Raw genomic sequence first — 15,649 nt, 5'->3', positions numbered from 1 at the left:
TCAGCACCCTCGGGAGAGGAGGACCCCGAGCCCAGCCCGGGGTCAGCACCCTCGGGAGAAGAGGAGCCCAGCCCAGGTCAGCACCCTCGGGAGAGGAGGACCCCGAGCCCAGCCCGGGTCAGCACCCTCGGGAGAGGAGGACCCCGAGCCCAGCCCGGGTCAGCACCCTCGGGAGAGGAGGACCCCGAGCCCAGCCCGGGGTCAGCACCCTCGGGAGAGGAGGACCCCGAGCCCAGCCCGGGGTCAGCACCCTCGGGAGAGGAGGACCCCGAGCCCAGCCCGGGGTCAGCACCCTCGGGAGAGGAGGACCCCGAGCCCAGCCCAGGTCAGCACCCTCGGGAGAGGAGGACCCCGAGCCCAGCCCGGGTCAGCACCCTCGGGAGAGGAGGACCCCGAGCCCAGCCCGGGTCAGCACCCTCGGGAGAGGGGGACCCCGAGCCCAGCCCGGGTCAGCACCCTCGGGAGAGGAGGACCCCGAGCCCAGCCCGGGTCAGCACCCTCGGGAGAGGTACAGCACCTTTGGGAATAGTACATCCAGGAAACCAGTTCAGTAAATAACTAAATGATGTGGGTTGCGCTGGTAACGAGTTGTACACTGAAGCGGAGAGCGGTGGGAGCGCTTTGTTTGAAGTGTGCCTCTGTAAATATTGAGCTGGGTTAATTATTGTCGACTCCGAGCGCCTGCCAGCTGTGTGTGATGTCACCTAGTAGCCTCAGCTTTACAAAGAGTGTGTTATTAGAGAATCTGCTGTCTGGGCCGGGCATGGTGCAGCTAAGAGCACCCATCACCAGGGACAGGGGCACCGAGGCAGGGGGCATCTCTCTGAATGTGAACTAACCATCCGTATTTCTCTCTTCTTGCAGGAACTGATCAATTGGCAGTTGTGCTGAAGCCGCCTCCCCTCCACTGAGCTGGAACAATGAAGAGATTCCGGAGACACGGGCACGAGTTGCACCGAGAGCGCATCAAACAGGACCTGTTCCAATTTAACAAGGTCAGTCGGCTTCCCCCCCCCCCCCCCCCCCCCCCCCTCTACCAAATGTGCTGGTCCTGCTGGGCCCACTTCTGTGGGTTGTGCTAGATTGCTGCTACTCTGCCTAACTAGCTATTCATGTGTGAGCCTAGCCTGTTGGCAGGCTGTTTCTCTGCAGGTAGCATCGGAGCCAAGCCCAGTCCTATTGCCCAAGATGCACTTTCCAGCAAGTGTCACTGGATAGCCGGACCATTTCCTCTCCAGCCCCTGCCCAGGATTGGAGAGGCCTGGACTTGTGATCTAACGCCGCACATAACAGGAACTGATCTCTGGGCGATGAGTCCGAGCCCAGCCTGGGTCAGCCTCCTCGGGTGAGGAGGACCCCGAGCCCAGCCTGGGTCAGCCCCCTCGGGTGAGGAGGACCCCGAGCCCAGCCCGGGTCAGCCACCTCGGGCGATGTGGAGTCCGAGCCCAGCCCGGGTCAGCCCCCTCGGGCGATGAGGACCCCGAGCCCAGCCCGGGTCAGCCCCCTCGGGCGATGAGGAGCCCGGCCTGGGTCAGTCCCCTCGGGTGAGGAGGACCCCGAGCCCAGCCCGGGTCAGCCCCCTTGGGCGATGAGGAGTCTGAGCCCAGCCCGGGTTAGCACCCTCGGGCGATGAGGAGTCCGAGCCCGGCCCGGGTCAGCCCCCTCGGGCGAGGAGGACCCCGAGCCCAGCCTGGGTCAGCCCCCTCTGGAGAGGAGGACCCCGAGCCCAGCCCGGGTCAGCCCCCTTGGGCGATGAGGAGTCCGAGCCCGGCCTGGGTCAGCCCCCTCGGGCGAGGAGGACCCCGAGCCCAGCCCGGGATTTGTTCTATGTTCCATGACTTTCTCCAGTTTGATCTGGAGACAGAGAAGGAAAATGTACATTTATATCGTGCCTTTATTGCCAATGAATTGTTTTGAAGTGCCGTCACTGTTACGTAGGGAAATGCAACAGCCTATTTGTGGACAGCCCGCTCCCACAAACAGCACTGGGATGAATGACCAGATCTTGTTTTAGTGGTGGTTGAGAGATAAATGTTGGCCAGGACACCAGGAGAACGCCTTGCTCTTCAAATAGTGCCATAGAATCCTTTATGTCCACCTGAATAGGTTCAACATCCCATTCGAATGACTCACCTCTGACCAGTGCAGCACTCGCTCACTACTGCACTGAAGAGTCACCTTGATGATGTGTTGAAATACCGGGTGGGACTTGAATCGATGACCAGAGCTCAAGACAAGAGTTGCCACTGAACCAAACTGACAGCTGGTTAGGAAAGAGTATCTTGAGCTGTTCTATCGTGCTCTGTTAGTGTTCTGTGTACAGATTGACCGCTGGCACAGTGAAGTGACCTTCCTCTCTTCCCCAACCCAAGGAAGCCTCGTACCATAAACTGTAACTCTTGTGTTGAGGGTGTGGCACACATCCCTCTCCCCTGCTGTGTTTGGGTGAGGTGGTTGGATGTAAACTGACCTTTAATGTCGAGTGGCTTGGTGCACCACATTAGCCCTTTTTGTGCAAGATTCAGTCTGTTGTGGGCTTCTGTAATTATTTACTGTAACAGAAGGGGTTAAAACAGTTTCACTCACAGAAATGACATTTCCACTAACTTGATACCGTTGCAAGACACTCGATTTCAAATTCAAGCATCTTGAGATGTGTTCGATCAAGCTTATTTGGACTTTAAGTTACTTAAATCTTTTTGAGTCTCGGTCATTATTTTTGAAGGTATCAACATGACTAGTTTATTTACAAAAGGTAAATCATGCTTGACTAATCTCCTGGAATTTTTTGAGGATGTAACTGGTAGAATAGATAAGGGAGAACCAGTGGATGTGGTGTATTTGGACTTTCAGAAGGCTTTCGATAAGGTCCCGCATAAGAGACTAGCGTGCAAAGTTAAAGCACGTGGGATTGGGGGTAAGGTACTGACTTGGATAGAGAACTGGTTGGCAGACAGGAAGCGAAGAGTTGGAATAAACGCGCCTTTTTCCGAGTGGCAGGCAGTGACTAGTGGGGTACCGCAGGGATCGGTGCAAGGACCCGAGCTATTCACAATATATATTAATGATCTAGACGAGGGAACTAGATGTAATATCTCCAAGTTTGCAGACGACGCAAAGCTGGGTGGGCGTGTGTGCTGTGAGGAGGATGTTGAGAAACTCCAGGATGATTTGGACAGGTTGGGTGATTGGGCAGATGCATGGCAGATGCAGTATAATGTGGATCAATGTGAGGTTATCCACTTCGGTGGCAAAAACAGGAAGGCAGATTATTATCTGAATGGCAATAGATTGGGAGAAGGGGAAGTGCAACGAGACCTGGGTGTCCTTGTGCACCAGTCGCTGAAGGTAAGCATGCAGGTGCAGCAGGCAGTTAAGAAGGCAAATGGTATGTTGGCCTTCGTAGCGAGAGGGTTTGAGTACAGGAGCAAGGATGTCTTGCTGCAGTTGTACAGGGCCTTGGTGAGAGCACACCTTGAGTATTGTGTGCAGTTTTGGTCACCTTCTCTGAGGAAGGATGTTCCTGCCATGGAGGGAGTGCAGCGAAGATTCACCAGACTGATACCTGGGATGGCAGGAATGACGTATGAGGAGAGATTTGGTCGATTGGGCTTGTATTCGCTGGAGTTAAGAAGAATGAGAGGGGATCTTATTGAAACTTATAAAATTCTAACAGGACTGGACAGACTAGATGCAGGAAGGATGTTCCCGATGGCGGGGAGTCTAGAACCAGAGGTCACAGTCGAAGGGTAAGGGGTAAGCCATTTAGGACAGAGATGAGGAATTTCTTCACCCAGAGAGTGGTGAACCTGTGGAATTCTCTACCACACAAGGCAGTTGAGGCCAATTAATTAAATATATTCAAGAAGGAGTTAGATATATTTCTTAAGGCTAAAGGGATCAAGGGATATGGGGAGAAGGCAGGGACGGTACTGAATTTGGATGATCAGCCATGATCTCTTTGAATGGCGGAGCAGGCTCGAGGGGCCGAATGGCCTACTCCTCTTACATAGATGCTAGGAGCAGGAGTAGGCCATTCGGCCCTTCGAGTCTGCTCCGCCATTCAATGAGATCATGGCTGATCATCCAAATTCAGTACCCGGTCCCTGCCGTCTCCCCATATCCCTTGATCCCTTTAGCCTTAAGAAATATATCTAACTCCTTCTTGAATATATTTAATGAACTGGCCTCCACCGCCCTCTGTGGCAGAGAATTCCACAGGTTCACCACTCTCTGGGTGAAGAAATTCCTCCTCATTTCAGTCCTAAATGGCTTACCCCTTATCCTTAGACTATGACCCCTGGTTCTGGACTCCCCGGCCATCAGAAACATCCTTCCTGCATCTAGTCTGTCCAGGCCTGACAGAATTTTATAGGTTTCGATGAGATCCCCTCTCAATCTTCTAAACTCCAGTGAGTAGAAGCCCAATCGAGACAATCTCTCCTCATACGTCATTCCTGCCATCCCAGGTATCAGCCTGGTGAATCTTCGCTGCACTCCTTCCATGGCAAGAACGTCCTTCCTCAGGTAAGGCGACCAAAACTGCACACAATACTCAAGGTGCGGTCTCACCAAGGCCCTGTACAACTGCAGCAAGACATCCTTGTTCCTGTACTCAAACCCTCTCGCTACGAAGGCCAACATATCATTTGCCTTCTTAACCGCCTGCTGCACCTGCATGCTTACCTTCAGCGACTGGTGTGCAAGAACACCCAGGTCTCTTTGCACTTCCCCTTCTCCCAATCTATTACCATTCAAATAATAATCTGCCTTCCTATTTTTGCCACCAAAGTGGATAACCTCACATTTATCCACATTATAGTGCATTTGCCATGTTTCTGCCCAATCACCCAACCTGTCCAAATCGTGCTGCAGTTTCACGACATCCTCCTCACAGCATACCCTCCCCCCCCCCCCCCCCCCCCCGCTTTGTGTCGTCTGCAAATTTGGAGATATTACATCCAATTCCCTCGTCCAGATCATTAATATATATTGTGAACAGCTGGGGTCCTAGGACCGATCCTTGCGGTACCCCACTAGTCACTGCCTGCCACTCGGAAAAAGAGCCGTTTATTCCAACTCTTTTTGCTTTCTGTCCGCCAACCAGTTCTCTATCCAAGTCAATACCTTGCCCCCAATCCCATGTGCCTTAATTTTGCACGATAATCTCTTATGCGGGACCTTATCGAAAGCCTTCTGAAAGTCCAAATACACCACATCCACTGGTTCTCCCTTATCTATTTTACCAGTTACATCCTCAAAAAATTCCAGTAGATTAGTCGAGCATGATTTACCTTTTGTAAATCCATGTTGACTTTGTCCGATACAGTCACTGCTTTCCAAGTGCTCTGCTATTACTCTAGCATTTTCCCCACGACCGATGTCAAGCTTACCGGTCTATAATTCCCCGCCTTTTCTCTACCACCTTTTTTGAATAGTGGGGTAACATTAGCTACCTGCCAATCCATTGGTACCGTTCCAGAGTCTATCGAGTTCTGGAAGATGACCAGCAATGCATCTACTATTTCTAGGGCCACTTCCTTAAGTACCCTGGGATGTAGATTATCAGGCCCTGGGGATTTATCGGCCTTCAGTCCCATCAATTTTCCAAACACCATTTCCCTACAAATACTGATTTCTTTCAGTTCCACCCTTTCATCAGACCCTATGTTCCCCGGCATCTCTGGGAGGTTATTTGTGTCCTCCTTTGTGAAGACAGAACCAAAATATGTATTTAGTTGGTGAAATAAAGAGTAGATTGCCTTTCAATAGCTAGGCTTTATTAACCTTAAAAAACCAGCAAGTACGTGTTGAGCACCCAGTCTCAACCACTGTAGAAAACTGAATTTAAGATGGCCACCACAGGTCACATGGAATCAACTAACCAATAAGTTTACAGCATATATCTCAAGGCAGGAAAACAGGCAACCAATTACAATGCTTCTTATAAAACAAGAATAATCACCACAGTTGGTCTGCCATTTCTTTGTTCCCCATTATAAATTCCCCCGATTCTGGCTGCAAGGGACCTACGCTTGACTTCACCAATCTTTTTCTCTTCACATATCTATAAAAGCTTTTGCAGTCAGTTTTTATGTTCTTTGCAAGCTTACTCTCATTCTATTTTCCCTTTCTTAATTAATCCCTTTGTCCTCCTTTGTTGAATCCTAAACTGCTCCCAATCCTCAGGATTATTGCTTTTTCTGGCCAATTTATATGTCCTCTCCTTGGACCTTATGCTATCCCTAATTTCCCTTGTTAGCCACGGTTGGGTCACCTTTTTTGTTTTATTTTTATGCCAAACTGGGATGAACAAATTCTGTAGTTCATCCATTCGACCTTTGAATGTTTGCCATTGCCTATCCACCGTCAACCCTTTGAGTGACATTCCCCAATCAATCCTACCCAATTCGCTCCTCAGACTATCATAGTTTCCTTTATTTAAATTGAGGACCCTAGTTTCTGAGTCAACTACTTCATTCTCCATCTTAATGAAGAATTCGATCATATTATGATCGCTCCGACCCAAGGGGCCTCGTACAACAAGATTGCTAATTAATCCTCTCTCGTTACATAATACCCAGTCTAAGATGGCCTGATCTCTGGTTGGTTCCTCGACATATTGGTCCAGGAAACCATCCCGTAAACACTCCAGGAATTCCTCCTCCACAGTATTGTTACTCATTTGGTTGGCCCAATCTATATGTAGATTAAAGTCACCCATGATGACTGCTGTGCCCTTATTGCACGCTTCTTTAATTTCTCTTTTAATGCCATCCCCAACCTCCGCCTTACTGTTTGGAGGTCTATAAACCACTCCCACTAACGTTTTTTTCCCCTTAGTATTTCTCAATTCTACCCATACAGATTCCACCTCATCAGAGCTAATATCCTTCATTACAATTGTGTTAATCCCTTTAACCAGTAATGCTACCCCACCTCCCTTTCCTTTTTGTCTATCTTTCCTGAATATTGAATACCCCTGGATGTTGAGTTCCCAGTCCTGGCCTTCCTTGAGCCACGTTTCCGTAATCCCAACCAAATCGTATTTGTTTACTTCTATTTGCGCAGCTAATTCATCCACCTTATTACAAATGCTCCTCGCATTAAGACACAAAGCCTTCAGGCTTGTTTTTTTTTAACGCTCTTAGACCTATTAGAATTATTATTTACTGTGGCCATGTTTGATTTAAACCGTTGATTTCTCTGACTGCCACTTTTGTTTTTCTCCTTCCTATCTTTTGCTTTTATCCTTTTTTCCCTTTCCTCTGTCTCCCTGCTCAGGTTCCCAACCCCCTGCCATTTTAGTTTAAACCCTCCCCCACAGCACTAGCAAACACTCCCCCATGGACATTGGTTCCAGCCCTGCCCAGGTGCAAACCGTCCGGTTTGAACTGGTCCCACCTCCCCCAGAACCGGTTCCAATGTCCCAGGAATTTGAATCCCTCCCCCTGGCACCATTCCTCTAGCCACGTATTCATCTGAAGTATCCTTCTATTTCTACTCTGACGAGCACAGGCACTGGTAGCAATCCTGAGATTACTACCTTTGAGGTGCTGTTTTTAAATTTATCTCCTAACTCCCTATACTCCGCTTTTAGGACCTCATCCCGCTTTTTACCTATATCGTTGGTGCCTATATGCACCACGACAACTGGCTGTTCACCCTCCCCTTCCAAGATGTTCTGGAGTCGCTCGGAGACATCCTTGACCCTTGCACCAGGGAGGCAACACACCATCCTGGAGTCTCGTTTGCGGCCGCAGAAATGCCTATCTATTCCCCTTACAATTGAATCCCCTATTACTATAGCTCTACCCCTCTTTTTCCTCCCATTCTGTGCAGCAGAGCCACCCCTGGTGCCAGGAAGTTGGCTGCTGCTGCCTTCCTCTGATAAGCCATCCCCCCCAACAGTACCCAAAGTGGTGTATCTGTTGGAGAGGGGGATGGCCACAGGGGACCCCTGCATTACCTGCCTGTGCCTAGTACTCTGCCTGTTGGTCACCCGTTCCCTTTCTTCCTGTCCAACCTCTACCTGTGGTGTGTCCAACTCCGTAAATGTGCTATTCACGTTGTCCTGAGCATCGTGAACGCTCCAGTATGTGTCCAATCGCAGCTCCAGCGCCGCAATGCAGTCTGTCAGTAGCTGCAGCTGGATGCACTTCCTGCACATGTAGTTGTCAGGGACACAGGAAGTGTCCCTGAATTCCCACATATCGCAGGAGGAGCAGATCACGGGGCCCGGCTTTCCTGCAATGACTTACCCTTTAATTAATTGAATTTAAATTAAATCAATCAATCCCACTAATTACACTACAGTTAACTGGTTTACCAACAGTCCCTGCTACACCAGAGAGACCTTAGAAACTATAAACCAGAGTTAAAGTTTAAAAAAAAGAGATATACTCACCAACCAAATACTCACCAACCAATCACTTACCTGCTTCCTGGTGACGACACACTTTGATTACTTTTTACCTCTCTTCCCCTGCTGTTGAACTGGTCGGGCTGCTCCTGACTCACTGCCACCGGTTTGAACTGCCGCCGATGCTGTGTTCCCACAAGGCCCACTCTGGTCGGGCTGCTCCTGACTCACTGCCACCGGTTTATATTCTATGTTTCTATTTTGGTGAGTGTGTGTATTCTGAGGTCGTCAGACCTGATGGTTGCAGTGCATGGTGAGAAAAGGAAAAGAATATTGCTTGCATCATTTCGCATACTACACAATGAGCTAGCTAAGCTCAACTGCTGTCGAAACTGTTACTGCTCCTTTCACTTGCTCTGTTTAATACATTTGGCAGCTGAAGGCTCAGCTAAAGTCTAGTGTAGAGTTAGTCTGTTGCCTCCTGACGATAAGGCGGATCCAGTGAAAGCACTGTATACAAGCGGTAGCTGAATTAACCTGCAGAGGGTTCTGTTAGATCCGTGTATCTTGATGTTGTGTCCTTCAATAACTAGACACGAGACTGCAGGGAACAATCAACAGGTGTTTACTGGATGAGGGTTACTCTAAAACTAAACGTACAGATCCCTACTCAGGGTTTATATACAGGTGTGGTCACTGCCGGTATTACAGTATACAGGAGCTGTAAAAAGTAGTTCTCCCCTTAAAGGTACATACACTACAGGTTCTCTGAACACATGGCAAATTTACCAATAGACCTGGGTGAGTGACACACCTGCTGGAGCATAGGGAGCTGGAATTCAGCTGTGGAAACACAGGAGCCCAGAAGAGCTAGAATGAAGGCACCCCAATAAAGTGGGTAACAGCGGGTATCTGTTGAACGCAGCCTGTGACCTGCTGTACAGAGACCAGGGCCATATCTGGCAGTGCAATGTTGTATACTGTAATGTTACCCAAAGCAACAGTGCTCTGGCGATGTCAATATGTGAGCTGGAATTGCAGTACTTTTCAATTCCCCAAACAAACGGTACAGATGTATCTTGAATTGGGCAATACCTTTACATGGCGGCAGCATGTTGGTTGCGTCGACGATGGCTCTTCGAATTGTGCACTGCTGCTGTCTGTCCACTCTTGGCTTGTGGAGGAGCTGACGTGCTCAGGTTGTCACCCACAGAGGTTGTGCAGGGTTCTCCAAGCTTTCCAGGCTGTGTAAGTAACAGCAAATTGCTCTTCCTTTCTCTCCAACAGACTGTGGAACATGGGTTTCCGCACCAGCCCAGTGCACTGGCTTACAGTCCGACTCTCCAGCTCCTGGCCATTGGGAGCCGATCGGGAGCCTTCAAGATGTATCTTTTCATGTGCGATTTGAAACGGTGCTTTTGGATTTTGTTGACCTATAAATGCAGGTAAAGGTCGCTTGCTGGGTGTCGATGTCGTTGGAGCTTCCGTCCCCACCGTTGTAACATGGTAAAGCTGCTGAGCCTTCGACTCCATGTACTTCAGTGAATTTCTCCAGTGATCGTGGGCTGTTGCAGGGCTTGGTGCTCCCACTGCTGATGGTGCAGTAGAATGTAAAAGAGCCGAGTCTCTTCACTCCAGGTTCTAGACCCCAAGAGAGGCCGCCGAGGAGCATGGGGCTACCTCGGATTGACCCTCCAGCTGCCCAGCAGGTACTGCTAACTGTAACCGGGGAAAGCAGAGCCCCGAAGCCATGGGTTCCCACTGGAATGTGGCTTTCTCTAAGCCTTAATGATATTAAAGCTCCTTGTGATGGCCACGTTCATTTCCATCCTACTCTTGTACTCGGAGTGAAGAATAGTAGCAAAATACTTCTACAATTTAATAACTGGGTTCCTGGAACATAACTCAGAGCGGCAGAATTTCCACAGAGTCCTCTAAGTTGCAGGGGATTAGAACACTTCCAAATGCATGGCCTTTTTCTTTCTACCCTTGGCTGAAATCAGCAAGAAAAAACATGTGGACTTGGAAGTGTGTGCTGGTGCTGTGGGAGCTGTGCTGGAGTGGAGCCTCCACCTACACTCGCTGCTGGTGCTGTGGGAGCTGTACTGGAGTGGAGCCTCACCACCTACACTCACTGGTGCTGTGGGAGCTGTGCTGGAGTGGAGCCTCACCACCTACACTCGCTGCTGGTGCTGTGGGAGCTGTGCTGGAGTGGAGCCTCACCACCTACACTCACTGGTGCTGTGGGAGCTGTGCTGGAGTGGAGCCTCCACCTACACTCGCTGCTGGTGCTGTGGGAGCTGTGCTGGAGTGGAGCCTCCACCTACACTCGCTGCTGGTGCTGTGGGAGCTGTGCTGGAGTGGAGCCTCACCACCTACACTCGCTGCTGGTGCTGTGGGAGCTGTGCTGGAGTGGAGCCTCACCACCTACACTTGCTGCTGGTGCTGTGGGAGCTGTGCTGGAGTGGAGCCTCACCACCTACACTCGCTGCTGGTGCTGTGGGAGCTGTGCTGGAGTGGAGCCTCACCACCTACACTTGCTGTGGGAGCTGTGCTGGAGTGGAGTCTCACCACCTACACTCGCTGCTGGTGCTGTGGGAGCTGTGCTGGAGTGGAGCCTCACCACCTACACTCACTGCTGGTGCTGTGGGAGCTGTGCTGGAGTGGAGCCTCACCACCTACACTCACTGGTGCTGTGGGAGCTGTGCTGGAGTGGAGCCTCACCACCTACACTCGCTGCTGGTGCTGTGGGAGCTGTGCTGGAGTGGAGCCTCACCACCTACACTCACTGGTGCTGTGGGAGCTGTGCTGGAGTGGAGCCTCACCACCTACACTCGCTGCTGGTGCTGTGGGAGCTGTGCTGGAGTGGAGCCTCACCACCTACACTCGCTGCTCCCCATTGTTTATCCCTATCTGACCTGTTGGAGTGTGTACCGTGCGCTGTCTCTAGCGGTCTGTTCACACTCTGGAGAAGTCCGGTGCAGGACAGTGTATATTGGAGAGATTCGGAGAATTATTTTTAAATGCAAAGATTTGTTAGCATGTAGATTTCCCAACCAGAAACGGTGAGGGAAGCAGAAACCAGAATAGTTTTTAAAAGGGAAGGGGATAAACATTTGGAAAATAAAATTTGGATGGGTTTGGGGAAAAGGCAGGGGAAATGGAATTAAGTAAATAGCTTTGAGAGCCAGCATGGGTCGGATGGGCTGAATGGTCGCCTCCTGTGCTGTAAAATTCTGTGGGTGCTGGCCGTGGGAGTGCTGTGCGCTTGGCGACAGCTTCATGCTCTGTCTACAGCCTGAAGTTCCATTTTTTTCTTCTCGTGTGTTGTTGCTGTTGAACCCCACACACAGCAGGAGCCACCGTCACATTTGTACAACAGATGGACTTCTTTCTAATACCCTGAACCCTTTAGATCTATCGATACTCTACTGAAAAGATCTGACCACAGTGGAAGGAGGCGTGTGACTCGACAGTGGTCTGGACAGTGTACAAGCCTTGTCTGTTTTCTTGGAGCTTTTTCTGCTCGGTTCTTTGTTACATAAAGCCCATTTTCCCTGGGAATTGGCACTCTGAAGTTTGCCCGCATGGATTCCAGGAACTGTGCTGTATATTGATGGTCTGCGGCTGGTGACTCTGCTAGCAACACACTTGTCCGCATAAAGGGCACCAACTCTGCTGTTCCTGGGTGTCGCCAGCAGCAGTTGAAGGTGTGGGAGACGGGGGTGGGGAGTTCCCTCCTGTTGACTCTCCAACAGGCCCAATAAGGACTGGTGACACCTCGGTGAAGGGAACAAGGAGGGAGTACAGAGGTTGAGGTCGCGTGTAGGTCCCCACTCCAGCACTTCTGGGTCAATATAGAAGGGGAGGTGTAGCGAGGGTGATTCATCCTCTTGCTGAGCGGGAATAAACTGCCGATTGATCCAGATCAAGAGCCAGATATTTTCGTTGCTTTTAAACTATATTAATTGCAGTTGACTTTTTCAAAGCACAAGGTATAACTGACCATGTTTGTTCAAAAGAGGGGTGGGCGAGGGAGTCCTGGGAATGAGGGGTTTGTGGGAATTCCCTGCTGGGGGAGTGAGTCCTGGGAATGAGGGGTGTGTGAGGATTTTCTGCAGGGCGAGGGAGTCCTGGGAATGAGGGGTTTGTGGGAATTCCCTGCAGGGCGAGGGAGTCCTGGGAATGAGGGGTTTGTGGGGATTTCCTGCTGGGGGAGTGAGTCCTGGGAATGAGGGGTTTGTGGGAATTCCCTGCTGGGCGAGGGAGTCCTGGGAATGAGGGGTTTGTGGGAATTCCCTGCTGGGCGAGGGAGTCCTGGGAATGAGGGGTGTGAGGATTTTCTGCAGGGCGAGGGAGTCCTGGGAATGAGGGGTTTGTGGGGATTCCCTGCTGGGGGAGTGAGTCCTGGGAATGAGGGGTTTGTGGGGATTTCCTGCTGGGGGAGTGAGTCCTGGGAATGAGGGGTTTGTGGGGATTTCCTGCAGGGCGAGGGAGTCCTGGGAATGAGGGGTGTGTGAGGATTTCCTGCAGGGCGAGGGAGTCCTGGGAATGAGGGTGTGTTTTTATTCACTGCTGTGGGTTGATGGAATCCTGCAGTCCGTGCTGGAGGTGACCCATTTCCAAGAACGAGTGGGTGTGGTGCGTTTTTATTGGCTTTTGACATTTTAAATCACCTTGTGGTTATGTTTGTTTCACAATCCCATAGCCAGTATTCTGGCGTTCCACAGCTCCCAGCGCAAGGGTGGTTAATGGTGTCGTCTTTTAACGTTGGAATTTCCTGAACGTTTTTTATGGTTGTTGCAAAACAGTAACCGCAGGGGAGTTGGAACCCATGGCACATGCGCCATTTACGCAGTGTAGCCCTGAGCCATGCGGACCACAAGGTCCCAACATCACCCGAGATGGTGCAGGCCAGGAATTGATGTTACAGTTGGAGGCTGTAGTTGCCCTCCGTGCTCCTGAGGGAGGGAAAGGGAAATGTGTGGATATCTGAGAGCTGCACTGGGATTGTGTGGATATCTGGAGAGAGCTGCACTGGGATTGGCTCTGATTTCTGCTCAGCTGCCACTTCTTCTCCTCTGTCTACTTGGCAGACCCCTAAACCCCGATCACTCTGCAGCTTCTCTCACCCTCCCCCCACCCTGGCCCCCTCCAACTTCATCTCTTCTGTCAGACTCATCTCCTGCGCCTCTGAGCCCCTTCCCACTACAGGAAACTTTGGTTTATCCGGAGGTTAAAAGTCCGGAAAGCTCTATCTACCGGCAAAATTCAGAAGCCGTTTCCTAAAGTATTTTTACTTCTCGTTGCTTTTTTTTCCCCAGTCAGGCTCTCCAAGATCTGTAGCTAAACAACAGCTTCAGCTAGAGACGCTTTTAAGCTGCAGCCGACTGTTTTGGAGCTGTTGCTAAGCAACAGGGTTTGTTGATTCACACGGAGCTGAAAATCTCCGTATGTTTCAACATGTCCGGCAGTTTTGATCTAACGGCAACAGCGCGGTCCCGTCGGTGCCGAATATCACAAAGTTTCCTGTACATTGCATTGACTGGCCCCAATGCTACATTCTAAATGGCTCTCTGTTCAAGCACTGTCTCCCCCCCTCTTTCAAAACTGCCGTGATTGTCCCACTCTTCCAAGGCCCATCCTCTCCAATCCTGCCTGTAGCCTCTGCTTGAATGCCTCCCAGCCCAGTCCTCGTCTCTGCTCACTACAGTATATCATGTCATCCTGCTCTGTGGGACTGTCCGTGTGATTCCTACCTGTCCCATCGTGGCCAGTGCATCTCCAGAAATGATTTCCCCCTTCCTGGAAGGTACCACCCTTGGATTTCTTCTATTTCTCATCATCTAGCTGCTCTTCAGTTACATCATCCATAGGTACACGATCAACTTCTGTATGTGTAATATGCTGCTGACACCCATCTCTCCACTTACCATAGCACTTCTGTGCTTTAGAAGTATGTTTAATAAGTTTGTGGATGAGCCAGAATTTCCTTCTGTTGAACCAAAGCCATCTTGGGGTTCCACCAAAACTCTGCACTTGGGTCATTGAGCCCCTCGCCTTCCTGGCTGCTCACTCGGGCTCTATGCTTCAAACCCAATAACCTATCCATCAACATGAGCTGTGACTTCTACCTGCACAACTTTTTCACCTTTGTCCATACAGCAAAACCCTAATCCACACCCTCATGGTCTCCAGACCAGACTTTTCCTGGCCTCCACCCCCCCAATAAAACCCCCATCCTCCAACTCCAAAGCTCCTGCATCGTATTGCCCGCACAAACCCCTGCTCATCTGTCACACGCACTCTTGCTGACCTGCACTGGCTCCCCATCCATGGAGAAAATATTTGGACGGCACCAGTACTGAACCGGATTGTGCAACTCCACTTTTACATTACAGCCTGTGGGCGGGAGTGGGAAAGGTCCAGTGGCGGGCTTGGTTGCTGCTGCTTATTTGTCTGGGACACTCGGTGACCCCAAACACTGTGTGATGGTTTGAATAGACTTTCCTTGTCTTGCCCAAAAACCTTTTCCCAGCATTCGGTTCATGGAATAGCACCGAGTCTGCAGCACAGAAACAGGCCAGTGCTGGTGTTTCTGCTCCGCACCAGCCTCCTCCCACTCCTTCATCTAACCCTGTCGGCATATCCTTGTAACAGCTGAACTCCCATTTTTCCAGTTCTGATGAAGGGTCCCAGACCTGAAACGTTAACTCTGTTTCTCTCTCCACGGATGCTGCCTGGCCTGCTGAGTATTTCCAGCATTTTCTGTTGTTATTTCCCATTTTGTGAGGTCTGCTTTCCAGCTAAAACTCCGTTCTAGAGTCATTTCTCCACGAACCTCGATAGCATCAGAGCAATTTACGGGCACTGTTCCTACACCCTTGACTTTACACGGAACCCCTCCAGTCCAGTGGGACTGAAGCCAGTCGGAGAGGCGGACCTTGTCCAAGGATGGATGATGAGCTGTCTTTATTGGCAGTGTGCCAGTGATGTCCTTTCAAGTTGTGAGCCCATGGTTTCAGAAGTGGAGAACTCTCTCTATTTTAAGTTGTGACTTAAGTTATGAAATACTTCCGAACTTCATAAAAATGGTGTGTACTTGAGTTTAAAAGTTATTTAACGGGTTTGTTGTAAAAGCTGTGGTCCTTAGCCTGTGGCTGTAGCTATGGAGCGCCGGAGGTGGAGATCATGGGCTTGCACGAGGAGAACGCAGCAGTGACCCAGATTCACTTTCTACCAGAACAGGTAATGGGCTCTTCTCTCTTTCTCAATTGTTTGTTATTT

At 50.4% G+C, this 15,649-nt stretch overlaps 1 protein-coding gene across 2 annotated transcripts in view; it reads left to right on the top strand.

The window, feature by feature from the left end:
• llgl2 (LLGL scribble cell polarity complex component 2) overlaps positions 1-15,649 on the top strand; it is a 146,523-nt gene that overhangs the window by 58,147 nt on the left and 72,727 nt on the right. For both annotated transcript variants that reach the window (XM_085963218.1, XM_085963219.1), the window contains 3 exons: positions 865-995; positions 9,650-9,747; positions 15,529-15,610. In XM_085963218.1, coding sequence (XP_085819344.1) covers positions 921-995; positions 9,650-9,747; positions 15,529-15,610 — 255 coding nt within the window. In that variant the 5' untranslated portion in view covers positions 865-920. The remainder of the gene's footprint in view (positions 1-864; positions 996-9,649; positions 9,748-15,528; positions 15,611-15,649) is intronic.

This window comes from Somniosus microcephalus, chromosome 21 (assembly GCF_052327205.1).
Source record: "Somniosus microcephalus isolate GS21.2 chromosome 21, FLI_Smic_1.0, whole genome shotgun sequence".
In the NCBI taxonomy this organism is placed as follows: domain Eukaryota; kingdom Metazoa; phylum Chordata; class Chondrichthyes; order Squaliformes; family Somniosidae; genus Somniosus; species Somniosus microcephalus.
This window is presented reverse-complemented; position numbering and strand designations above follow the sequence as displayed.